The sequence below is a fragment of the Physeter macrocephalus genome, chromosome 10, assembly GCF_002837175.3.
Source record: "Physeter macrocephalus isolate SW-GA chromosome 10, ASM283717v5, whole genome shotgun sequence".
Lineage (NCBI taxonomy): Eukaryota > Metazoa > Chordata > Mammalia > Artiodactyla > Physeteridae > Physeter > Physeter macrocephalus.
Genome location: NC_041223.1, coordinates 59,404,497 through 59,431,230, shown reverse-complemented (window position 1 = coordinate 59,431,230; position 26,734 = coordinate 59,404,497). Strand labels below are relative to the sequence as shown.

General features: G+C 36.9%; 1 protein-coding gene across 2 annotated transcripts in view; it reads right to left on the bottom strand.

The window, feature by feature from the left end:
• ASCC3 (activating signal cointegrator 1 complex subunit 3) overlaps positions 1 to 26,734 on the bottom strand; it is a 356,417-nt gene that overhangs the window by 10,580 nt on the left and 319,103 nt on the right. For both annotated transcript variants that reach the window (XM_024119391.2, XM_028494620.2), the window contains one exon: positions 18,906 to 19,130. In XM_024119391.2, coding sequence (XP_023975159.1) covers positions 18,906 to 19,130 — 225 coding nt within the window. The remainder of the gene's footprint in view (positions 1 to 18,905; positions 19,131 to 26,734) is intronic.

Sequence of the window (26,734 nt, the reverse complement as noted above, 5' to 3'; positions counted from 1 at the left end):
GGGGAGAGGCCACAACAGTGAGAGGCCCTTGTACCGCCAAAAAAAAAAAAAAAAAAAAAAAAAAAAAAAAAATCTGGCTAAACCAATCTGTGGTCTTTTTACACACATTACAGGGAAATGGATCCACGTCTCTGGATACCATGGTTAGCGTGACGGAATGGTCAAATTGGTCGTTAGCACCCATGAGCCTACTAATTGTACATCATAAAGCCTAATGGTTGGTATAATAGATATATGTATGTATATGTGTATGTGTGCATATGAAAGTGTGTACATGTACTAAGGTATATGTTTATAAATCTAGGGAAAGTCCACTTCTGTTCTTCCTATTTCTCTGCACAACTGATTTAAACACTTTGTCTTTGAAGTATATGAGAGAAGCTGGTCATGAGGAACACTACTCAGACAAAAATAAAAGTATTAGCTCACAAGTCACAACTCGCGAACTCCGTAAGGGAAGAGAAATGAGTAATTATACCTCATGAGTAATGCAGTATCATGATGATGTCAGAAGTTGTAATGTGGAGTAACTATGGTGATTTTACTTGTGATTTTTACATTACAACTTGACTGGAAATAAATTCCAGACCACAAGCTCACATACTAGAAGAGCTGGATGGACGGACCATATGTTTTTAACTTTGAAGTTTTCATGATGAAGTTGAAAGATTTCATAAAATTTATGAGAGTTCCCCACAATCTTTCTTTGTATGATCCAGATGTGAAATGTAAAAAATCATGCAAAGTGATTGCTTACATGAAGTAAATGAAAAGGCTGTATCATGAATTGAAAACTATTATTTACCTTGTTTTAATTTCAAGAAAAGGCAGGTAGGGAGACCAAGAATCCAGGATGAGAGAAGGTTGTGACTACCCAAATGTGCTGAACAAAATGTTGCCACACAGCCGTGCCCAACCGCTCCCTTGTGGGTCCTGTTTTCTCTGCCCCCTCCTGCCACTACCATAGCACAGACCCTCATCAACTCTCACCTGCAATATTATAAATATCACTTTATCCTCATTCTCGTCTAATTTTTCTTCAATCCATATTTTATATTGTTACCACAGTACATTTTTACAGAGGTAAAACTGATCACGTCATTCCTCTGCTTAAATTTCTTCAATGGCTCCACGCTGTGTAGAGGACAAAAGTTAACGCTTCTCTGCAGGATCTCTTTTTATAAATCCTCTACCATGTCTACTTGGGAAATTCCTATTCATCCTTCAAGTTGAGCTCAAATGTTACTTCTTCCTGTGAAGGCTACCTGATGGACTGTAGGCACTTCTTTTCCTATGTATCTGCTCATCTTGACACATGCCACCACTATCCTATTGTGAATCTCTGTTTACACACGTGCCCATTAGATATAGACTCCTTGATGGCAAGGTTCTGGAAGTAGTCTTTGGAACTGTAGCCCTAGCACAGAGCACTCAAGAAATATTCAATTTATTAAAGAATACTGGTAAACATCCAATTACAATAATTATAACAAACATTCTACCTAAGTTACTGCACATCTGCCAAAGGCAGCACAGTGTAGGAAAACATCACAAGCTTGGATGTCAGACATAGATTTCGACCCTAATTTTGTCCCACTTACTATGTGTAAATTTTGGGAAATCACTTAACCCTATGACCGCTAGGTTGCTCACTGATAGAAGGATGTTATATGTCCATATAGGCGTGTGATGAGGGTAAAATGAGATGATGTACGATGTAAGATATCTACTCTACTGCCTGGAACAGTATAGATCTCTTAGGCCTCAATATTAGATCTCAGTAAACAGGAACATATTTTAACGTTCCTCTATGATGAGATGAAGAGAACACCCTGAAACAACTCATTCTTTCTCAGAGGGGCTTCCTTTGGACCTTTGGGGGTTGATTTCTGCACTGAGTAGTGTACAGCGATTCGAAGAGCAGGGCATGTAAGGTGGGGAGCAAATGCATGGAATGGGCAGAACTGTTCATCAGCAGAGGTGAGCAACTGCAAGAAAGTCGGGGGACACATAAGGCCAAAGACAGACCCTGCAGCCCAGGTCACACTGGAGGACATGGGCCTCGTTCTCAGTTTGAGTGGACAGGTCCGTGTCACCATGCAGGTAGGTAGCTGAAGGGGCTATAAGGCTAAGGGATGGTCCAGGTAAATGGGTCTGAGGGTCTGGCAGGTCACCCTGACATACCTCTGCATGACTGAGCCTAGGAAGGACTCCCTATGTCTCACTATCTTTTACAGCAGTCTTCCTGGTAGATGAGAACTAACAGGTGGGACAGTATGGTACTGGCACAAAAACAGACACATAGATCAATGGAATAGGATAGAGAACCCAGAAATAAACCCACGAATTTATGGTCAATATATCTACGACAAAGCGGGGGAGAATATACAATGGAGAAAAGACAGTCTCTTCAATAAGTGGTGCTGGGAAAACTGGACAGCTCCATGTAAAAGAATGAAATTTGAACATTCTCTAACACCATATACAAAAATAAACTCAAAATGTATTAAAGAGCTAAATGTAAGACCGGACACTATAAAACTCCTAGGAAAAAAACACTGGCAGAACACTTTGACATAAATTGCAGCAATTTTTTTTTGGATCCACCTCCTAAAGGAAATAAAAGCAAAAATAAACAAATGGGAGCTAATTAAACTTAAAAGCTTTTGCACAGCAAAGGAAACCACTGACAAAACGAAAAGACAAGCTACTGAATGGGAGGAGATATTTGGAAATGATGTGACCAATAAGGGGTTAATATCCAACATACATACAGAAACAGCTCATACAACTCATCATCAAAAAAAGAAACAACCAATTAAAAAAATGGTCAGAAGAACTGAATGGATATTTTTCCAAAAAGGAAATGCAGAGAGCCAAGCGGCACATGAGAGGATGCTCAACATCTCTAATCATCAGGGAAATGCAAATCAAAACCACAATGAGGTATCACCTCACACCTGTCAAAACGGCTATCCTCAAAAAGACCACAAATAGATGTTGGTGAGAATATGGGGAAAAGGGAACCCTCGTGCACTGTTGGTGAGAATGTAAATTGGTGCAGCCCCTGTGGAAAACAGTATGGAGGTTCCTCAAAAAACTGAAAATAGAACTAATATATGATCCTGCAATCCCACTCCTGGGTATATGTCCAAAGAAAATGAAAACACTAATTCGGAAGATACATACACCTCAATGTTCATAGCAGCATTATTTACAACTGCCAAGATACAGAAGTGACCTAAGTGTCCATCGACAGATGAACAGATAAGGAAGGAAGATGTGGTGTATATATAATATACACAATGGAATACTACTCAGCCATAAAAAAGAATGAAATTTTGCCATTTGCAGTGAGATGGATACACTTGGAGGGCATTATGCTAATGAAAATAAGTCAGAGAAAGACAAATACTGTATGATATCACTTATATGTGGAATCTAAAAAATATAACAATCTAGTGAATATAACCAAAAGGAAGCAGACTCACCCATATAGAGAACAAACTAGTGGTTACCAGTGGGCGGGCAATACAGGGGTGGGAGAGTGGGAGGTACAAACGACTGGGTGTGAGACAGGCTACCAGGATATATTGTACAACACGGGGAATACAGGCAATATTTTGTAATAACTGTAAATGCAGTGTAACCTTTAAAAATTGTATTAAAAAAAAAAGAACTAATAGGTATATGCTCCTCCTTAGAATGGGGCTGGCTTTGGTAACAGCTGGAGATCATGGCTCAGTCCCCCAAGACACCTCAAAGTTCCTTACAGAGATTTAATACTCAAACAACAAAAGGTTGCTTTAGTACACCGAGGAGAAAAAACGCTGCACATTCTTCCGTCTTAGCATTAACGTTAGGCAACTTTTGAATCCCCCTTTACCTCTTACCCACCTTCTACTGGGCATGCTGCCTATCAGACAAAGCTAGGATGATTCTAAGTCTATGGAAACAAATGGGTGGAGGCTGACTCCACACATGAGGCTTTCTCCTACTAAGTTAAAATCAACTTCAATTGATTGCTGACTCAGAATTCTTTGTCATCTCCAGCTGTGAGAGTGGAAATACGATTCCTAGCATTGCACTGATTTACAAAGTTACACCAGAAATAAAACCTTACCATAATTAACAGAAACTGGGGGGTTGTCATTTATTTATAGGAAAGCAGGCAATGAGGGTGGTTTTGAACGCATTTTAACCGAGGTGCCACTATGAAGCCAGGTGAGAAGCCCAGGTATAAAGGAGCTCTGGAGAGAGAGTATGGGCTAGGGATGCGGACTCAGAAATCCTGGGCACAAAGTGGGCAGCCAGAATAGTTAAAATGAGCATCTTTGGGGCAGAGGTGAGGATAGCAGAGCGGCAGTTACCTGGAGATAAGATGAGGAAACGCAGGAAAGAACAAAGGGGTAAGAGCATGTAAGGGGCTCTTAAGGGCACTACTGAAATAACTGCTTACAGTGGTCGTTTGTTAAGCGTGTACAATTTGTCGGATACTCTGATAACCATCTTATGAAAGTTACTGAACGAAAACCCATTGTACAGATGAAGACACTGTGGTTCAGAGAGGGAAAGAAATATACCTAAAGCTGCATAGCTCTGGTTAATTGGTACAGCTGGGATTCAAATTCTGGGGAGCTTGACTCCAAGGTGCTTGCTTTTTAACCCGTATAGGACACTGCCTGTAAAGTTCAGGATGAGAGGAAGGTGTGTGGAATTCCATCGGGTCCTAGATTAGAACAGAAGATTCCTTGATGAATGTGCTACGAGATAAAATGAGACTTTGAGAAGGTTTCCCGACAAGACAATGTTTAAAGCAAACAATAAGTTTGGATGAAATATAAACGGATGTATAATTCATGAACCCTTGATACTGGTTTGAAGATGGTGTGGTATACTAGAAAGAGGCCTGGCCTCAGAGGTTAGAGGCTTGTGCCTTTAAATTAACCGTTAAGACCTGAGGCAAATGACTTAATGGTATTTGTTTTTCTCATCTAAAAAATTTAAAAAGCCAAGGAGTTTGATTACGCTTGTGTCTATCTTCTGTAAGCTTTAATCTTTCATCAATAAAATGCCAATATACTCACACTATAGGGTTGCTTGTTTTTATAAAGTTCACTTTCTATCTTTCCAGATGGACTGTAACACCCTTGGAGTTAGGGCCAGAAAAGCCTAAGTCAAAAAAGAAGGCAGTCTACAGTAGGCACAGAATAAGATGCAGAGAGAAAAGACCCTCTTGGGATCAGAAGAGGGTTCCACTGCTGGGGCGTGTGAGCAAGGGCCTCACAGAGAAGAGAGGCTTCAGCAGGTCACTGAGACTTCACACAAATTCACTGGAGAGAGGGAAGCTCTGAAGGAAGAGAATGTAAATTGATAGCACTCGTATCACAGGGTCTCAGTCACCTCTGCGAGTTGGAGGTGATGCCTCCTCCTTGAAAAAAGCACTGTAAAGGAGCATGAAAAGGTTTGGAGTAAGTACTGGGGGAATTAACGATGTGAATAAAAACCAGAGCAGTGTTGAGTCTCAACAGCATGACTTTGAAATAATAATTATAGAAATTATTAGAAACAAGTAGAAATTGCAGAAATAATTCGAAATGTTTTGTGATTGTTCCCGACAATAATGAGTAGGATTAATTTGGGTGTGAAAGCAGAGAATTCGGATGTTGAGATTTTAGGTTACTGGTGACATCACTGTTGAAATGGACAACTCTAGGGCCAGTGACAAGTGAAGTCACAGGGGACTGAGGACTGGACCGAGGGATCAGGAAGGGGAGGAGAGATGCCCGGCTGATGAGTAACAGAAACGTTCAGTCAAGCTGATAGGTAAAGAAGTGAGGTGAGAGAGGAGAGTCAGAGGGTGATACCATGGAGGTGATGGCAAAAGTGGTGTGGATATAGTAATTATTAGAGCAGAGGAGTTTGGGATGCATGCGATTACAGCGTTGAAAAGGTCATCTGCTGAAGCCACTCTGGTGACCGCAGGAGCTGGAATGGAGCTGAAGGCTGTGAACTGGGGTTTGAGGAGGGTGGGGAAAGAGATCCAGACTTAGGAACACAGATGAAAAAGGAATCTTACAGACACAAAGTAAAATATACACGGGTAAAAGAAGGAGGACTCTGAGAAGAAAGACTGGAGAGCTCTGAGGAGGTAGACTTTGATTATTGGAAAAACAGGAAGAATGAGTCAGCTCAGGAGTTTCACAGGGAATGTAGAAATGAGGTGGTGTTTGTGTCTGCCTATGTCTGACTGAGAGCAACAGGGGGAGGGAGAGAGAAAGAAAGGAGAGACGAGATGGGTGAGGAGAGAGGGAGAGGCAAAACAAAGAGGGGTACACATACTATACACAGCCCAGACCTCAGCCTCATGTGGAACTCACAGGGCAAACTCAAGAACCCGGCTTTGTGCAAAGGTAAAACCACCACCACTACCCCCACCAGAAACAACCTGCCCCTCATCCCCACAATCAAAATGAACTAGAGTTCAGAGAATGGACACTCTCTGGAAGAGAATTTTTTAGGTTGTAAAGGTCCTGAAGCCAACGGCATTCTTTTTGACTTGAATACACCTCATGTCCTCAATACTTATTTTGAATCGATTTCAAGAATTCCCTAAGCATATCAAGCTGGGTCTTGGCATTTAAATTCAACCACATTTCATAGTGATGTTAACTATTTCTGCAAAGGATAGATTTATCCAAATCTACAGATATTTTCCTTTGTTTCCTGCTACTATAGATTATACTTAAAAATGCAAGCTTGACAATTTATCTGTGTTTTGTATCAAATACATTTCATTCAATTATTGTGAAAAGTAGCAGTGAAATATATACAAACTGTACAGACAGTATGCACATGTAGTGTGATGAAAATATTTGTACAGTAGTGTGTAGACTATAAAATACTTTTGTATTTTATACCAAGTATGAAGCAGACATTAGTACTGTCTCCTTTTCACAGATGGGAAAACTGAAACTCACAAGTCCAGTGACTGTAGTCGCAATGGTGAAAAGTGGTAAGTTAAGACTTGATCTTGGTTTTCTAATTTCACTTTCTGTGCTCATCACACTATATTCCACAACCTCTGAATGATTTACATATACCCTGTCTTATTTCAAGGAGGATTTAAAGTGGTTTACATCTATCCTTTTTTACCCCTACCTAACAGAAAAACGCAGACTCCAGACAAAAGTATTATGCATTTAACTGATTATTGTCTCTGAAGAAATTTTGTCAACAGGATTTTTGAAAACCTAACATTTCAAAATAAATTTTAATCCACCACTTGGTTATAAAACTACATCTTAATATTTGATATGCAGGCATTAAATATCTTTTGAAACATGACTGAATTCTGGGTTTAAATAATCCAAGTTACTGTGACTGAATTAAGGCAACTTCATTGCAAGGAAATAGCAACACGGACTTAGGTCACTAAAAGAAAAACTATCATTTTCAAGGTACATCAAGAGGCATGTTAACAGATGCATAATGAGATATAGCTTTAAGATCCATTGTTAAAAACTTTCTAATCTTCAGTTTGCAAAGTCTGTGAATTTAGTCCTCAGTGTCTTCCAGCGGTGGCTGTAGGGTGAACATATGGAGCAGAGAGAAATGCTCCAGCCTCTCTACTCCCTCTCAGCATTCTGATGACCTGCATTCTCTCTTCTTCCTCTCTTTATCCTTTCTCCTCTTCAAGGAAACTTTCTCCTTTTCCTCACATCTCCTGATAGTCATCCTAACGTATCTAGTGATAGTGTAGGGATTGCAAAAACCACATGAAAATAAGGTCATGAGGAAGGTTGAACTGGCTAGAAAATGTTGCTACATTTGTTCAGGTGAAATGACATAAACATAATACATGGTCAGAGTTGAAGAGAAAGACTTATTTAGTCCAGAATGAGAAAAAAAATGTCATTAATTTATGGAAACCAAGTTGTTACTTATGGAACATCATGAAAGTGCAAAATACTATGGAAAGATCATCAAAAACAATGAAACTGTGAGAAACTCACAGCCAAGAGGAGCCTAAGGAGACATGACAACTAAATGTCATGTGGTGTCCTGGATGGAATCCTAGAATAGAAAAAGGATATTAAGTAAACTACAGAATTCTGAATAAGTATGGACTTTAGTTAATCATAATATATCAATAAAGGTTCATTAATTGTGACAAATGTACCATATTGATGTGAGATGTTAATTACAGAGGAAAACTGAGTGTGGGATATACAGGAAATCTCTGTACTATCTTTGTAACTTTTCTGTAAGTCTAAAACTATTCTAAAATACAAAGTTTACTTGCAAAAGAAACTATGGAAATTCATCCTAGGCAGCCTGTTAAAACATTAGTTGTTAGACATCTGCTAGAAACTGCACTACTTAGTTCAAGAGCTCCCAGAAGTTTTACAATGATGGGAAAACCTGAAGAAAAGCTTTCTTGACAGAAAGGCACACTCCTTTAAAGGTTCAGGTCAGCTGCAAGTAATGATACAATATTTTGTCAATAATTAAAATGCTATAAGTACATTTACAAGAATCTTTTTCAATAGCAACAGTTGTTCACAGTAACTTTCTCCTGAACTTTTACCCCCAGAAGGTTAGCATTCAGGAAGCTCAGCTGCTGTCTAACAAACTTAATTAATCAAAAAGTCATTTCCGAGCTGTAACTATGAGTAAAAGCGCTTCAAGTGTGCTAGCAAGCCTACAAGTTAATCAAAATGCTAATGCAGTACAAATTAAAGTTGTGATTAACATTTCACAGTAGCTGCTTAAGTGAATTGATCACACAAATGGGTTAAGCATTACTCATTTCCTACAGCCCCAACCGGGAAAAGGGTTGTTATGTGGGTATGAGGAGAAGAGCTGGAGGTAGAAGAATCCTTCATAATAGCATCATATCATCAATAAACCAGCACCAAATTGTCATTCAAAGGCTTACAGGTAGAGTCATCCAGGGGGAAATAGCCTTCCAAATTATATTATAGTCCTTGAAGGGAGATCACCTGTAAATCCACAAGAGTAAGTGAAGGTGTTTTACACCTCAAAATCCACACATTTGTGTTAGTTTTGGAAATGCTAAATGCATTAGCTCTGTGTTGCGTCTGTGGTGGGGAATGGTGCTTTGTTTTGGGTGTTCTATTGTGGAATTAAAATGTAACTTTGATACAGGATAAAATAAGCACTAGCTGGATGATGATTCTGCACCATAGTGCGGATCTTTGCATCTGGAAGAATAATCACTCAGGATTAAGTTCATTTAAAATTATTTGTTTTGAAATAGACATCCATTAATGAAACCTCACTAGGCTTCTATGGCAAGATATGAGCTCCTGGCAGTCTTGCCAGGAAAGCAGCCTGAATTAGACTTCCCTGTCTCTATGAATTTGATAAGGTCACATGAATGTTTACAACAAACAGACTACATTTGTTAGTAGACAATTCAGATTTGGCAGATAATTTTAAAAACATTGTGAGAATCCACACACAGTAAATCTCCCTTTTCAATCCTCTCTTAAGAAAGAACTAGAAAGGAAAAAGTGAAATATTTATTCATTCCATTCACCCATGATATATTGAGAACTATTATGTGCCAAGAATTATGCCCAAGTCACCTTAACAGTCAGTGACACTATAAATAGTTATTGATAAGGTTCCAGCATATTTTGAATATGAATCAGAATCCTCCAAATGTATGCTCATAGTATTAATATTCCTTGAAACATACCCATAAAAATATAAAAGATATATTTAAAACTTAATAGTGTAATTTTCATCTTAGGATCCTTTAGAGACTTCAGCTGCAGAAATGAACTCTTTGTAGATTACCAATTATGTATAATCCAATTTTGGAAGTCTAAAAATTATTTATTTATCATCCTTCCATCTTTTTCTCAAAATGAATTGAAGAAGCTTTCTGAAGCCTATTGTGCTGTACTGTCCACTTAAAGGTAAGCTTTTCATTTGATCTAATCATAATAATTATAAGCATTTAAAAAATGTGAAAGGATTCTACTAAGAATATACAGGAGATTTTATCTACCATTGCTACATCAAAACATTTCTTACAAGTATTGGATTAAGGATTTGACCAAGTACTTCTTTTGTTAAGCTCGGCACCACCTGGACTATTTTCACTGCTAACTGTATTTGACTCTATGATTCTAGAACTTGTTCACTTAATTGACACTGACATTCTTCAATACATTTAATTTATAGCCCACTGAGCCTGTGCTTAGTGCATCCATAGGTAAATACTGCTCAAAGGTTATGTTAGCCTTGCTCCATGGCAGTTCTATCTCCTGGTATCATCAAATATTTCTAGCTTTTTAATCTACTAAAAATGGGGATCATTTGTTAATAGAAATATAGACCCAGCTATCGTCAAAGTATCTCTCAGTTAAAATAACCAGATCAATAAAAAATATTCATATCATTGTATCTTTTGCTTCCCTTATCCTATTCTTTTCTATTCTCAGACTCTAATATATGCATACATTCATATCTTAAGTTTACTGATTAAAGTACTTAAAAAAATAGTTTGAAGACACAATGTGTTTTCAGAATAGCTGTGGGTTATATAAAATATATGATACTAGTTATTTGAAATGTAATACACTTTAAGTTTATCAGAAACTGTTAGAGAGATAAAGAGGTCAAATTATTGTTTTGAAGTTTGGGCTAAACAACAACCCTACCAATAAACTTTTAGGGATTCGGTTTTGCAAATTTAAGAGGGTTTTCTGAATGGAGGAAAGCATACCAGTTCATACATTTCCCCCCTTTCTCTATTTATGCAGCTTATTAAAGTTATTTTTTGACAAGCACCTTTTGTGACAATTGATAAATCCTATTGGAACATGATAACATTAATTTGAGTGGTGTATAAGTTACATATTATCTCGTGTGAAAGAGAAGAAAGGCTGGAAACTTAGTTGTTCAAAAAAACTTGGGCCTTAAAGAAAAATGAGGTAAAATGACAGCTCCTATATTAAAGTCAGATGCAAGAATTTATGAAACAATGGAAACTTACCCACCAGAACATAGCTCCTTAAAGGTCTTCCTTTCAGGCAATGAATCACCTAAATTATTTTCAAAGCCAGTCTCCTGGCTTACCTTTTGCCTACTTCCATTAGTGCAATGGAACATGAATTCAATCTATATAAACATGTGCCTTGGTATACATAATACAGAACTTCACACTCCCTCAATAGTAAAGAGGAGATGTCTGTTATCTTTTGGGGGAATTGGTAGTTCTGTATCTTGGGACAGGGAATCTCTGAGATTGCCTATTGTTACTAGATGTTTGAAGTTTTTCAAAAAGGACCAGGGGGATGGACAAAAGCTGCCTCCAGGGGAGCCCCGCTAGTGGTGGTGGTGGTGGTTACCCAGTGAAAGAAGCCAAGAACCTAACCTAAGCAGAGAAGGCAAATGGTGAAGAATGAAAGAGGAACATAAAATGTGTGTATATGTGTTGTAATAGTAAACCTAAGCACAGTCATTATGGTGTGCATCACTACTTATTATTAGGAGTATCTTATAATTATTATGGCATTCCTTTTTCTTCCTGTGGTTGGTTGTATCAGCAATCTGATCTTTCCCCCATTATTTCCAATTATTGTAGTTTTAGGGGAGACTCTGAGGAAGTAAATGGCTAATTCATTGCGTTACCTAGCATGATATAAAAACCTCGAGAAGGATCATAAGCAACTGAAACAAAAAAACATATCAACTGGACACTATAGAGTGATATAATAAAGCAATTACAAATATCAGTCATATTAACAAGTCCCTCTTGGAAACTGGTTAAAGTAATTATAGGCAGACTGTTGAAAGGGAACTAGAGTAATTAAAGGGAGGTGACTTGAGTATACATTGAAAAGAAGGGATTAATTAAAAAATATTATTCATGTTCTAGTGGGAATTCTTGGTCTAAAAAAATGTAGAAATTCCTGTGAAATTCTCACATTTTAAAATAAATCCTGACTAGGCCATGAGTACATTTTTTAGATCCATCTTTACAGGGCAAAGGAAACCCAGTAAGATAAACTTTTATTATATATCCAACCTATGCTGAAAACTGTTTTTCTTTCTGCTATGATCTTGGGAAAGTTACTTAGTCTTCATCTGTAAAATAAGGATAATAATTGTACTACTTCCTTGGATTATTAGGGCAAATGAGTCTATGCAATGTGAAGCAAGTAGAACAGAGCCTGGTACAAAGAAAATCCTCAATGAATGTTCACCAGCACCACTGTTAATGATGGCCTGCCTTATGGACCGTCATTAAATAGCAATTTTTTGGTGTGGGGTACAGGGATGGTATGCAGTTCTCCAAATATTCTGGTTGAATTTGGTATTTAATATACATTAATTCCAATTTCAATTTGGAAGCATAGGTTTCCAGAGATCTTTCTAATCAATCTACACTGTCATATTTCTGTGCGTGTGTGTGTGTGTTCTCCTTTCATGAGATGTATCTTGTAGTCGTTAAGAGTATTACTGTGCACACAGATGTTTTGATCTATTAAACTTAGGGTGCAGGGTAGATAGCATTAGCTGAAGGGTAAATATGGCCTCTACTATATCTGAAAGCAACTTTCCAGAATTAACCCAGCAAACTGACAGCACAATTACACTTTGAATCACACAGCCCTTTAGTCCTCAGATCACTGAGTCAGCTCCTTGAGCCATGGTTTCCCTTTTTTCCTTAAACATCTGAAAGTGTCCAGTTACTGGGCAGTTTTGCTGTAGATACCACAGAGGAGGTAGTGGGCGTGGCTAAGATATAAACCTGTACTCTTATACTATTTGGCTTGGTATTTAATTATTTTTCACTTAAATGAAGATGATTTTAATGTAAAGACTTAGGGCACTTCTTAGAAAAGATCAGAGCTATTAGAGCAGGATTTAAAGTCCTGCTATCTCCATTTGGTTTCAGCATGGACTGCCTCAAAACTAAGTTATGTGACTTCTTTGAAAACCAATTTCTTTGTCCCTTGATTGAAAAAACAGTGTGGGGCTAATCAAAACACCAGACACTTTTCATCAGTTCTGACTTTGCCATCAAATTTGAAAAATTTAGGCAAGTCACTTTAATTTTTGGTATTTCTTATTTACCATCTTCCCGTAAAAGCTAACATAAAGTTTTTCTTGGGTACATCTGGCACACAAAATATGTCACATCATTTACTACATATTACAAATATATTTTAGAGTTAACATAATCAAGAAGAGGATCTCAAAGACTAATGATATGAATAATCAATTCCATAATTGCTCAATTTATAAACTAGTGTATTTTAAGCAGGTTTAAAAAATTTGAGACACGTACAGAAATTTTTACTCTTATTTTTGTTGGGTAGGATGGAGATGGAAATGCTAGTAACAGTAAAATATTAAGAACCATGACAAAAACACCTTAAACCCAAAAATGACACAAATGACTGTGATACATAATTTCAAATGGGTACAAGAAGAGAAGGCAGGCTATACTGTGCATTCTGACCTCACGCCAGAGTGAATACTACTACAACAACTATGTTTTTCTTTTGTAAAAGATTCCCCAGGACACGGGTAGTCATACAGAGTTTTCATAATCTAAATGGTGGCTCATGTAAAAGGTACATTTCTATAAATTAAAGGGAATAAAAAATTTAGAGTTAAATGACCATGAAAAAGCAAGGAAGTAAAAGAATTACTAAGAATGAGGAGACTAAGATAGACCTAGTTCGAGTCCTCAAATCATTGTTTACTTTATAAATATTAACTAATGTCCCACTTTTGTAAGGTGCAATTTTTACTCAGACTGCAGGGGTTCAGTGACTTGCCCAAGGCCTTATACTAAGGCTCTAAGGAACAGAGCCGAATTTATAGTAAGAGCTGGTGGCACCGAGTCCCATACACAGAACACAAGATCATGCTGATGTCCCATGAGGGCAGTAGTATAATTTTCAATCAGCCAGCAGGACTGCAGCTTGGAAAATTGCTTGAACCAATGCTTTCTAGGCCAACAGTATCCATGTATCAAATGAGAACAATAGGGTACAATGATGAAAACTGTCACTCAGTCATGGAAAATTTTATCAAGTCATGACTTCCCCCCCAGATTTTCCATTAGCAACCCTAATATTCTTTCCTCTTCCTGACTTGTTACTTTTATCACAATCTTACAAAGAAACTGCAGGAATGAGAGGATTTAGGATATGAAGCTGGTTGCCATCTCTTTACAACTAAGTTTCTTTCCAGGTGGCTTCTGAAAAGCCAAATCCATCTTTATAAGCATAACTAATGTAATAATTTACACTAAAGGAAAACTGCACAATGTCTGACAACAGGGAACTAATTAAGTAAACTATGACCTTCTTATGAAGAAATATAGTGCAGCCATTAGAAATTATGCTTGAGAAGAATATTTAATGTTGTAAATTATTAAGTTAAAAAAGGTAATAAAAACATGATAAAAATGTGCAAAGGAAGAAAGTGAGAGAGCAAGTGTGTATTTGTGTAAATGCAAAAAAGAAAAAGAAACTCTGAGCCTCCAAAGACAAAAAAGAACTATACACAACTACTGTACTCTAGTTAGTAAACTTGTTTTTTTGCAGGAGTAAGCGTTAGTCATTCTAAAACTACATCAGGAGTATGCTAGAATGGAGGAATTAAGTAAACATATTTTGATTAATGAAAGCCAAGTTTCTCATGGGTGGAGAAAAGAGTTACAATTTAAAAAAGGGGACGGCTATAATGAACCCTTGGTGTTAAACTGGAATTGGAGGTATTAGAATGAACTCATGGTTTTATGAATACAAATATTTTCCACATACCCAAACACACACACACACACACACACACACACACACACACACACACACAGCTAAGTAGATATACAAATAGATATAGATGTCTATGTATACATACTTATATTTCCTAGCTTTGCCCACTGAATGGGCCAGAGGCAATAATACCCAGGTAGTGATGGAGTCAACAAGCACCCAGATTATAGTCTCTAAAACCACTCTCTAATAAAAACAAACACTAGTGAGCCTATACTTATAAATAAATAAATAAATAAACGAATAAAGTAAATAAATAAATGGAGGAAAATGGAAATTCTGGGAATGATGGAAATAGAAAATCACAGTAGTGGGCTTCCCTGGTGGCGCAGTGGTTGAGAATCCGCCTGCCGATGCAGGGGACACGGGTTCATGCCCCGGTCCGGGAAGATCCCACATGCCGCGGAGCGGCTGGGCCCGTGAGCCATGGTCGCTGAGCCTGCGCGTCCGGAGCCTGTGCTCCGCAAAGGGAGAGGCCACAACAGTGAGAGGCCCGCGTACAGAAAAAAAAATAAAATAAAAAAATAAAATAAAATCACAGTAGTAATAATTGTTTCAGGCAAAAGTCACCAATGGATGATGAAAATAATGTAGGAAAATATGATGAGAAACAGGATAACTGCATAATCTCAAAGTATATCACCACAACATATTAGTTACAAAAGGAAAAAAAGTAATTTTACAGTGGAGAAACCTGGCAGACACCACCTGAAGTGTACAAAGTTAACATCCCCGGTAATAACACACATCCATGTCACAAGTCTCTCGATATGATACACCAAGAGGACAAAACATCACTTCTATGGTATTCTTGCCAGTAATATATAACTCCAATGTAATTATGAGGGGATATCAGGCAAACCCAAACTGAGGGATAGCTCTGTAAGATACCTGGCCAACACTCCTCACAAGTGCCAACGTCCTGAAAGTCAAGGAGACTAAAGCGGACATGACAACTAAATGCAATGTGGGATCCTGGACTGGATCCTGGAACAGAGGAAGGCATTAGTGGGATAAAATCCAAATGGACAAAACTGGAATGAGGTCTGTAGATTAGTTAACAGGATTGGATCAGTACTGAGGCAAGATGTTAACATTAGGGGAAGCTGGGTGAAAAATATATGGAAATTTCATTGTACTATTTTTACAAACTTTTTATGTCTGAAGTTATTTCAAAATGAAAAAATCAAAAGAAATTTTTTGAATTAATTCATTAACAAAAAAAGAGCCTCATATTGATGGGGGTGAAGATATAATTACTATGAATGACTTTAATTTTAATACATTGTTTTTCCAAATTTCTACAATGACGTGTATTACTTTTATAATTAAAGAGAAAACTATTTCTCTTTAGATGTTATTTAGAAGGAGTAAAAAAAATCAAGAAATATAAATATCCACGAAACTGTACATAATATTGAAATAGAGGCTAAAAGTACCTGATTGAATCCTTTTCCCTTACAATAAATTTAGAAATAGACTTCTTGTGAAACCGCTAATTTCTATTATTATATAGCCTTTGAATCATTATTAACTGAGTGGTGAAAAGGTATGAATGAGTTGGTATACATTGTAACTTTTATATGTGATATAAATATGTATACCTATTAAGTATACCTGTAAGTATAAAAATTTAATTCCTCCTGCAACATCTCTCCAACCCTTCCTGACCCCTGCGTTCATTAACAGGTCAGTGTTTGAGGGGGAAAAAATAGCTAGAGGAAACACAAATGAGTATCCAGGGCCACAGCTAAAACTTTAGGAACTTTAACCTTCGTTTATGAAGTGTGACTAATAAAGAGTGGCAAACCATCTTCCTAGAGAGATAAACCAAATGTTAGTTACAAAAAAGGTGTAAAAATAATTTACTTGTTTATTTTAGCCTTATTTCCCTTCTAATTCCTGATAGTTTGTGCATACTCTATTTTATGAAACAGGTCTATTCTTTTAAATAACAAAATTAAGGTTTTTTTTTTTCTGATCATAAAATTGTTAGCAGCTCATTTGAAAACATTCAAACATTTCAGAAAAGCATAAAGAAGCAATTAAAAATCACCTCAAATGCTGTTACACAGAGACGGCTACTTAATCTTTTGGTCAATACTATTCTGGATCTTCTCTCTAGATATATTTTCATATATTTATGTAGATATTCCACACAGATACAGAATTAATAAATGGAATTGTAATATTTGGCAGTGTTCTATAACCTGAAAGATGCTTGGGTTATTTCTAAGTCTTTAATTTTGCAAATGCCTATACACAAATCTTCACAGACTCATTTATTCTACCTTTAACAACACCAGTCTTTTGAAAATCTTAAAAATTGTTTTTTATATATAAATGTCCAAAAAGCCATAATGTAGAAAATCAAAATCTCTTATAAGCTCAATCCTTTAGGTGTGCTTCTCCCACCCTGTTCCTCTCACAGTCCTCTCCCAGCAAATGGCAGCTCCAGCTTTCCACTTGCTCTGGAGAAAAGCTTTGCAATCATCTTTGGCTCCTTGCTCTCCCTAAAAACCCTTGTCCAATCCATTAGCAGATTCTCCTTAAAAAAATATACAGGACCCAACCAATTTTCACCAGTCTCACCCATACCAACCTGGTCCAGCCACCATCATTTCTTGCCTAGCCTTACAGTTTTCAAGGTATAAAGTTCATTGATACGGTTTCAGATTCCACATTGCAACTAACTAAGGAATATAACATGTCAAGGTTTTGTATAGTATCAGAGAATATCTACAATTTTCTGAAAAGGCTATAAAAATACTCTTCCTTCTTTAAACTACATATCTCAGTGAGGCTGAATTTCCTTCATATACTTCAATTAAAACACCATATTGTGGGCTTCCCTGGTGGCGCGGTGGTTGCGCGTCCGCCTGCCGATGCAGGGGAACCGGGTTCGCGCCCCGGTCTGGGAGGATCCCACGTGCCGCGGAGCGGCTGGGCCCGTGAGCCATGGCCGCTGGGCCTGCGCGTCCGGAGCCTGTGCTCCGCGACGGGAGAGACCACAACAGTGTGAGGCCCGCGTACCACAAAAAAAAAAAAAAAAAAAAAAACACCATATTGTAACAGACTGCTTGCAAAAGGTGTTAAACAAATTTAGCTGACTTCTATTAAGCTAGACATGAAAGATACCTGCAAAAATGTAAAATGCTATTACAGTTCTCACTAATTGTTTTGGAAAATAGTTATTTTTCATGAAAAATCATTACATAATAATGGGTATATTAGTGTTATTTTAAAATGAAGTAATAAATATTTGAGAATGTTTCCATTTTCATTAATATGGTAAATACTCATAGATATAGCCACCATAACCATTAGTGAACCACTGCTCTACAGCTTCTCTCTCATTCAGAGTAAAATCCAAAATCCTTACCATGGTTTTACAAACTCCCTACGTGACCTGACCTCATTTTATCTATAATCTCCACTCCCACCCATCTTCTGACCTCATTTCTACCCACCCCTTTTCATCTTTTTTATAATGGCAGCCTTGGTTTTTCTTGAATATACCTAGTAAGTTCCTACATGAATCCTGGCACTAGCTCTTCTTAGTGTTTGGAATAACCCCACAGCTCACTCCCTTCCTTTGTTTCTTAAATGTCACCTCATAAGAAAGACAGTCCCAGAATACATTAAAAAATAGTACAAAATGGCACCCTCCATCTTTCTCCATATATCCTTTATTATGCTTTATTATTATTTTAAAATAGCAGTGATCACCACTTGACTTATATTTTTAATTGTCTGTCTTTGCCAACTCTAGTGAAAGCCCATTACAGCAGGTTCTCTTCTGTCTTGTTCACTGCTGCTGTATGCTCAGAACCTAGCAAAGTACCTGGCACTTAGTTTACCTTCAGTAAATTTCGATTGAGTGGATGACTAAAATTGTTATCTTACTGCATTTATATTTGCTTTTCCTTCAAAAATCCTTAATTTGAGTCACCAGACTTTTTCTCGACAATGCTACAATAAAAATCTTTAAATGCAAGTATATTTTATTCTAAAAAGAAAAAAAAAACAGAAAGAATGGGAGAAAATGTAGGTAAGTAGAAATGACTTTCATACCTGACATACTCTGAGAGCTTGGTCCAATACTGTTTTGGTATCAGTGTCATAATCTGGGCAGGGCAGCATGGTTCGGCTGAGATGTGCCTGCAGTAGGAGATGAGCTTTGGTGTGAGGGCTGTCAAATGAATGAGGATTTGATTCCAACGGAAGACATTTTGCCAGTTCGCTATTCATATGATCTTCATTGTGTCTTACTGGCAAATCTGTGTATTCTTCTGCATCCTGAAAAAACAAACAAACCCATATATATATAATGTACATATAAATGTACTGTATCAAAAGTATAATATTTAATGTACTTCTTAGCTTTAACTACTGACATTTAAAACATGCTTTAGAAAAACTGTAAGATAACCATATCCCTTAAAATTCTGCTTTGGTCAGTACTACTATTAATATTAAGCAAAAGCTAGTAATGTATAATACATCTGAAATTCATGAATGCTCTTCTTATTTATAAAGTCAACAAAAACAATACAGATCCTAGTAAGCATCAAATGTTATGCTTGATAGTGGACCCAGGCAATGAACCAGAAACTGAGAGTTCATCAGGGAAAAACAGGTCCTGAAAGTGGTAATGAATACTATGATATGGTAAGCACAGAGTGCTGAAGGGATATTCAGTTTGGGGACTTAGTTATTTTAGAAGGTCAGGGAAAGCGTCTTGGAAAAAGAGACATTTAAGTTAGGATCTATAGAATGAGTGGAAGAAATAAGGCAGGGCCGGGAAAAAGGGGGAAGAGGATAGGGTTGGTGAGATAAGAAAAGGGTGAAGACCAGGATCATTAACTTAAGACTTACTGTAATAAATTAGATTAAAATAAAATTGTTCAAAATTGGGGGTTTCCGGTTCCACATGCAAGGAGCTTAGAAGCCACCACTCCATCCTAACAAGTAAAAAGCTGAACAGGTTGAAAAAACCAACTCGTCTTGAATCCATGAGAAGGCAGAACACAGGGCAAACCGCTGCCTCCAAGATTGGAAACGCAGGCAAATGCAGGGAGTCACGGTTAAGAGGAGCAGAGGCTCACAAGCAGAAAATGCCTTGGGAATCAGCGTCGAGGTAAGAAAACCTGAACTGAAACTGATGAATTGTGGGAGGTTCAGTACAGACAACTCCGAGAGCTAAAAACTCCAGGGGGACCCAGTCATAGGGGGCCCCCACAATACTGTGAGATTTACCTTTAGGAGCTCAACCAGATTCCCACAGTAAATATCAGAGAAAAATCGCCTTGGGCTTCTAGCAAGGGGAGGGGAAAAGAACCATCCTGAAATACACTAGAGCACTCTGTCCTTCTTAACAAGGCCTGGTCTCAGGAGAAACTAGTTAACTGGAGCCTAACCCTTCTGGGATATATTATGAGAACCTAACTGACTTGGGGAATGGAAGTACTCAACTGTAACCAGCTCAAGCTTTGCGTGTGGGAGAAGGGAAATACCCCACTCCAGCTCACTCTAGCCATCCGGTCCCACCTAAGGGGTGAGGGTAGAAATGGCTGTGAAGTTCACAGTGCAGAGGCACAGACTCACTGAAGACTTGGGACCTAATCATTGGACCAGAGAATATTTCCCCTACACTGCCATGCCCCACCTCACCACATTACTAAAGGCCTATTTATAGCAGTTCCTTTTACCCAGTACATCATGTCCAGCTATCAAGAAAATTACAAGGTATACCAAAAGGCTAAAAACACAATTTGAAGAAATAGAGCTATCATCAGAACCAGACATGGCAGGGATGTCAGAATTATCAGATCAGGAATTTAAAACTATGATTTATATGCTAACAGCTCTCACAGATAAAATAGACAGCATGTAAGAACAGATGAACAATGGAAGCAGACAGATGGAAATCCTCAAAAAGAATCAAAAGGAAATGGTGAATACAAAAACACTAACAGAAATGAAGAATGCCTTTGGTGAGCTTATTGGTAGACGGGACATGGTTGAGGAAAGAATTTCTGAGCTAGAGGATATATCAATGAAATCTCTGAAAACTGAAAAGCAAAGAGAACAAAGACTGAAAAAAACACAAGAGGATATCCAAGGACTGTGGGACAATGACAAAAGATGTAACATATGTATGATGGGAATACCAGAAGGAGTAGAGAGAAAGTAAGAGAAGAAATATTTGAAACAATAATGATTGAGAATTCCCCTCCTCTCCAGTTAATGTCAGACACCAAACCACAGATCCAGGAAGCTCAGAGAGCACTGAACAGAATAAACAGCACAAAAAAAAAAAAAAAAAAAAAAAAGGTTACACCTAAGCATATTATCCTCAAACTACTAAAAATCAAAGATAAAGAAGAATCCCTGAAAGAAGCCAGAGGGAAAAACACCTTACCTGTACAGGAACAAAGGTAAGTATTCTGAATTACTCTCTTCAGAAACCATGCAAGCAAAAGGAGAGTGGTGTGAAATGTTTAAAGTGTTGAGGAAAAAAACCCCACCAACCTAGAATTCTATATCCTGTGAAATTATCCTTCAAAAGTGAAAGAGAAATACAACTTTCTCAGACAAATAAAAATTGAGTTAATTTGTTGCCAGCAGGCCAGTAGACCTGCCTTGCAAGAAATATAAGAAGTTCTTTGGAGAGAAGGAAAATAATATAGGTCAGAAATTTGGATCTATATAAAGAAAGGAAGAACCCTGAAGAAAGAATAAGTGAAGGTAAAATAAAAACTTTTATTTTTTTTATTGTTAATTGATCTAACAGACAACACTTTGTTCAAAATAATATTTTTGAACAATTATGTATGCTTATGTATATGTTATATGCTTATGTATATGACTTGTCTTATATATAAGTGATATGAATGACAGCAATGATACAAGAGATGGAAGGAAGGAATTATGATTATTTTATTATTATAAGATTCCATACACATTAGGTAGTATAGTATTATTTGAAAGTGGAATTTGATTACTTGTAAATGTACATTGTAAACTCTAGGGCAACCACTATGAAAAGCAAAAAAAGAAGTATAGCTGATATGCTAAGAAAGGAGAAAATGGAATCCTATAAACAGCTCAATTAAGACCACAAAAGACAGAGAAAGTAGAAGACAAAAACAGGAACACAGAATAAGGGCAACAGATAGGAAATAGTAAGAAATATTTGTTGAATATCCACCCTATGAGGGAGACAGACATTATTCAGTCACATAAATAAATGTGAATTTGATATGGTGACAAATTCTACGAAGAAGAAATACATAAAAGCACGAGAGTTTAGCAAAGAAATCTGACCAAGTTAGGAAGGTCATAAAAATTTCCTGAAGGAAAAGGCAGATATGCTGTGGTACAGAGGATGAGCAGATGGTAACTAGATGAACAGAGACGTGAAGAGTGTTCTAGGAACAGTATGTAGTATATGCAAAGGCCCTATAATGGGAGGGAAAATGGTAAGTCCAAGAGACTGAAAAATGTTGTCTAAAAATAATTTCAACTGATGTAACATCTGAAAAAATATCCTAAGTGAATATTTGGAACATTCTGTTTAACTGAACTGAATAAATAAACAAATAAAATTTTATAATATTCAGTTAAACATATTTAATAGGAATATTAAAATAATCATTACATTTTCTCTCATTCATGAATTGTCTCATCTTTGTTTTGCAATAGTCAAAAATATCACAGCACTTTACACTATTTTGAACACTGTCTTTACCACTTTGTGCTGTTTTATGTAAGAAGTATATGCTGACACATTAGCAGTTAATAATGTTTTGCCCCTATGTGTCATTTTGGTTTTCTTTTCATATGCCATTTATGTTCTTTCCTGCTCTCTCTGAAGTCATCTGCTAAAGACGGACCAGTTATATATGGCAGTGCTATTATTTTTGATTTCAGGTAAATTTCAGGACTGAAGCATTGTCACCCAACAACTAACACATCTCAACCTAATATCTGGGCTCCATCCAAAACACCATCAACACCTGTCCATCCTAGCCTTGCCAAATGGCTTAAGAAAAATATAAGAGCAGATAAGGAAAAAGATGATTCAGAAATCTAAAACATGACCTTTTATTTAAAGGAAATTAAAACATCGGAGAAAACAATTTATATAAATAATTATTCTAAGTGCAGAATAAAATACTGTTATTCAGAGAAGAGCACTGAAGTGAATTGGATGTGTTGGAAAGTTTCCTAAAAGAGATACTGTTTGTTCTAGGCTTAGAACAATTTGTAGAAGAGGAGAGAGGGAGAAAGATTCCTTGCATTCCAGGCACAGAAAATAGTACGAGCAGATCCATAAAGACAGATAAGGAGGGGTCTAAGGTTTAAGCCTCAGGGATGAGGAGAATGATGCTATTAATAGAAGAGAGGTTGGGAACACTCGGTGAGCAGGAGCTTTCTGTTAAGCATGCAAAATACACTTAAAAGAGAGGACCACAATCCAGATAGTTGGGTGGAGGTGGAGGGAGAAGAAATCAGCTTTAAATCTGTTTCACAGTTTAAAATTTATTCATATTTAGATTTCTTTCTACTGTTCATAAAATACAACTTCCTCTGATCTTTTTCCAGAAGAAAATCGAATAGCTATTTTAATACTGTAAACTGTATTGGTCCTCCAGGTTTTAGCTATGTAGGAAATAGGTTGAGACTTACAAATTATATGAAAAGTTAAATTAAAATCAAGTTATATGGAAAGTAAGAATTTGGCTAAAAGCACTAATTAATAGTGTTATCTAAGTAATCCACTTCCCTCTGTACAGTCCTGTTCAAATCTGATTATATACCTTACATATCCCTCTTCCCCACACTGTGTGTGTGTGTGTGTGTGTGTGTGTGTGTATGCGTGTGTGTGAGTGAGTGAGAGAGATTGATTAGATATTGATTGACTGATTGGGAGGCAAGAATATAAACTAGGTATTTCCCAGTCTTAGTTCTGAAATACCTCTGAAAGTGTGAACATCCTTCTGTGACGTATGATTCTAGTATCCAAAGATGCACATTTTTTCATAAAGTATGACTTATGACTTCTAAATGCAAGCCAACTACTTCATTTGGTGCTAAACTAAAGAAACAATCATCTGCTCCAACACTAGCGGGAAAACTAGTAGTGTTGAACTCACAGAGAACCAGTGTATTTGAACAAGACTGACTACTCAAAATTACGCTTATTCTACTTCTGGGGTTATTTTCAAGTAAATTTTATCATTAGCGATTTTTATTGTATTTGCTTGCATTAGAATCTAAACTCCATGTAAGATGTGACTCCACTGTTCTCCAAACCACGCCAATTCTGCTTGAATTACCCCTGATTTATTGCTTTCATCCCCTGCTTCACCAGGATTGTGAATTTGCTCACTGCCAGCAGTATCAGTATCAGATGAGTCTGCTAACAGCTGAGTACATTTTAGGTCAGAAAAAATGCTCTGCAGTAGAGAGATCCTTCTAGGTTGATTAGGGGAGCAATCAGATCTTTAATGTAGATTACCCAAAGACAGTGATCTTAGTGAAAAGTTTAATTTAGTGATGCCTTTTCTTGGTGCATAAAAGCAATCAAAGGGTTCCTTTATTAATTATGCTAAGGGTTCCTTAATTTCTTGGCAAAATCTATACATTTTAATAATAATAATGAAAAGCATTTTAATAACTACAATGGACAAGGTCTTGGTGTACAGAGTCACTTGTTTACCAAATATTTCTTCAGCATATACTACTGCTGTGTACACAGTGATGCACAAAAACAAACGATTGATCCCCTACTCTCATGAAGCTTGACAGTCACATGGGGGAGCCAGACCTCAATCAAAATTGACCATGAATAAATGTAAAATGACAAGTGGACAAGTATAAGGAAGGAGGAGTACAAATAATAACAGTGGGTCAGGGAAGGTATCTTTGAGGAGGTTTCAACTGAGCTGAAAGACAGTGAAACATTTTTTTTAGGTAAAAAAGGGAAAAGTGATAGGATAAGGTTCAAACTTGCGGTGGAAAAGAGGGACGGAATCTTATTATAGGAAAACACTCTTTAGAATGCTTACGTAGATTTTATTATTTAATATATTCTTTTGAGAAGTAATGTCCTTTTCGTTATTAAATTCGACCCAGGCAATGTTTTTGAGATCTTCAAAGAGTTGACATTAGATTTATGTTTATAAAATATCAAATCAATAATAGTTTCTGTAGTTAAAAATTATCCATAATTAAATGAGGTCTCATCAAAAGCTATTACTTCCTTTGAGGATCCCTCCTTTTCTGTTTCCAGGGTTTGAATTAAAGGGGAATCCAAAGAATGTAGTAAGTAATTCATCCCCTTAGAGAAGTTACAGATCACGAGGGTGGGATGCACGGTGAGAGGTGGTAGAGAGAACACTGGGTCTAGGAACTGATACAACAGGTTGGTTTGCAGCTCTGCCATTTACAAGCTATGTGATCTTCTGAGACTAACTGAACTTCCCTAAGTCCCAAATTCCTTGTCTTAAATTGGGATTTGGTGTGAGGATTCAATGTGATAGTGTTTATGAAACACTTGAAAGCTGTAAGACTTGATATAATGTCAGGCATTCTTACTATAATAATCATCCCCATATCTGATCACATACAGAATGTTAACTGAGGCTTAAGATTCAATTATTTGAGTTTTGTTCTACAGTTGGTTTACAATTATGTAAAAATACTTCCCGATCTAAAATGACATTTCATTAACTCACTTTTAAAAATATCACGATTCTTAAATATTATTCAAAGAAACATGATCACTATTACTTTTTACCAATGCTTTACTAGTAGTGGCACATACATTTTATCCAAATAATCATACAATTTTTATGTAACTGTGTTACAGAAAATATTCGTTCTTTGAAAGACAATATTCTCAATACAAGAGACAGTCAAATTAAAGATAAAATATTGAGACACTATATCCTCTTGAACTATAGGTTTGATACTGCAGGCTTTAGTTTCCAATCTCCAATTAGGTTTCTTTTAAATTCATATTAATTAAATGTTCACAAAAGCACATCAGTGTGTGATCAGGAAAGATGCTCTTTTCAGTGTTCTTCAGTGACCTAACTCAAAATAGTATGAAGAGACAGGGAAGAGGAAGAATCATTTATATTAGACACTTGCTCCAACTTTTCTGAAGACAAAGTATTATGTATAGTTATAGTACCCTGAAACCCTACAGTGTTTCCTAATTAAAATTTAAGTGCTGTGAACCACAAGAATGAAACAGAAAATATTGATTTTTAGATCAATTAGAATACATAAAAATATCAGCACTTTCAATTTAATTTTTTCTGGTTTGATTATGGACTCAGGAAGCAATTTAAAATGAAGACTCACTGGAGACACTGCTATTTAACCCTCAACTACTCTGCCAGACCCTCTTGTGAAAACCATGATCATTTATTCCTGGGATTACAGTTCACAATTTTTCTAAGCTCTTTAGAATGTGGTGTGTTTGCTTCACTACTTTACTTAGCTCTTACCTCCTTCAAAGTATTTTATTCTGGGTGTTTCAGAATACTTGCAATGGAGATTTTTTACTTAGATTGATTAGGAAAGCAGCAAACCCAGGATCAGCGGAGAGAGCTAGTAAAATAATAAAATCCCTGCTTAAAAACAAACAAGCAAACAAAAACCCTTTCTAGCTACTTCTTCCTCAGTAGGACACTCTATTTGCCTCCAAATTACTCCTCTCATTTTAAACAACTTGTCTAGTTAATTTCCTGTGTGTGATCACTGACTATAAGTGAGGTTCATTTTCTTATCTACATCATGTAGGTAATTAAAGGAAATTGAAAGTGGGCAGTGAAGCTTTTATGCAACTGGGATTGAAGCTGAATGGAGGGCAGCGAGGTCAGTGG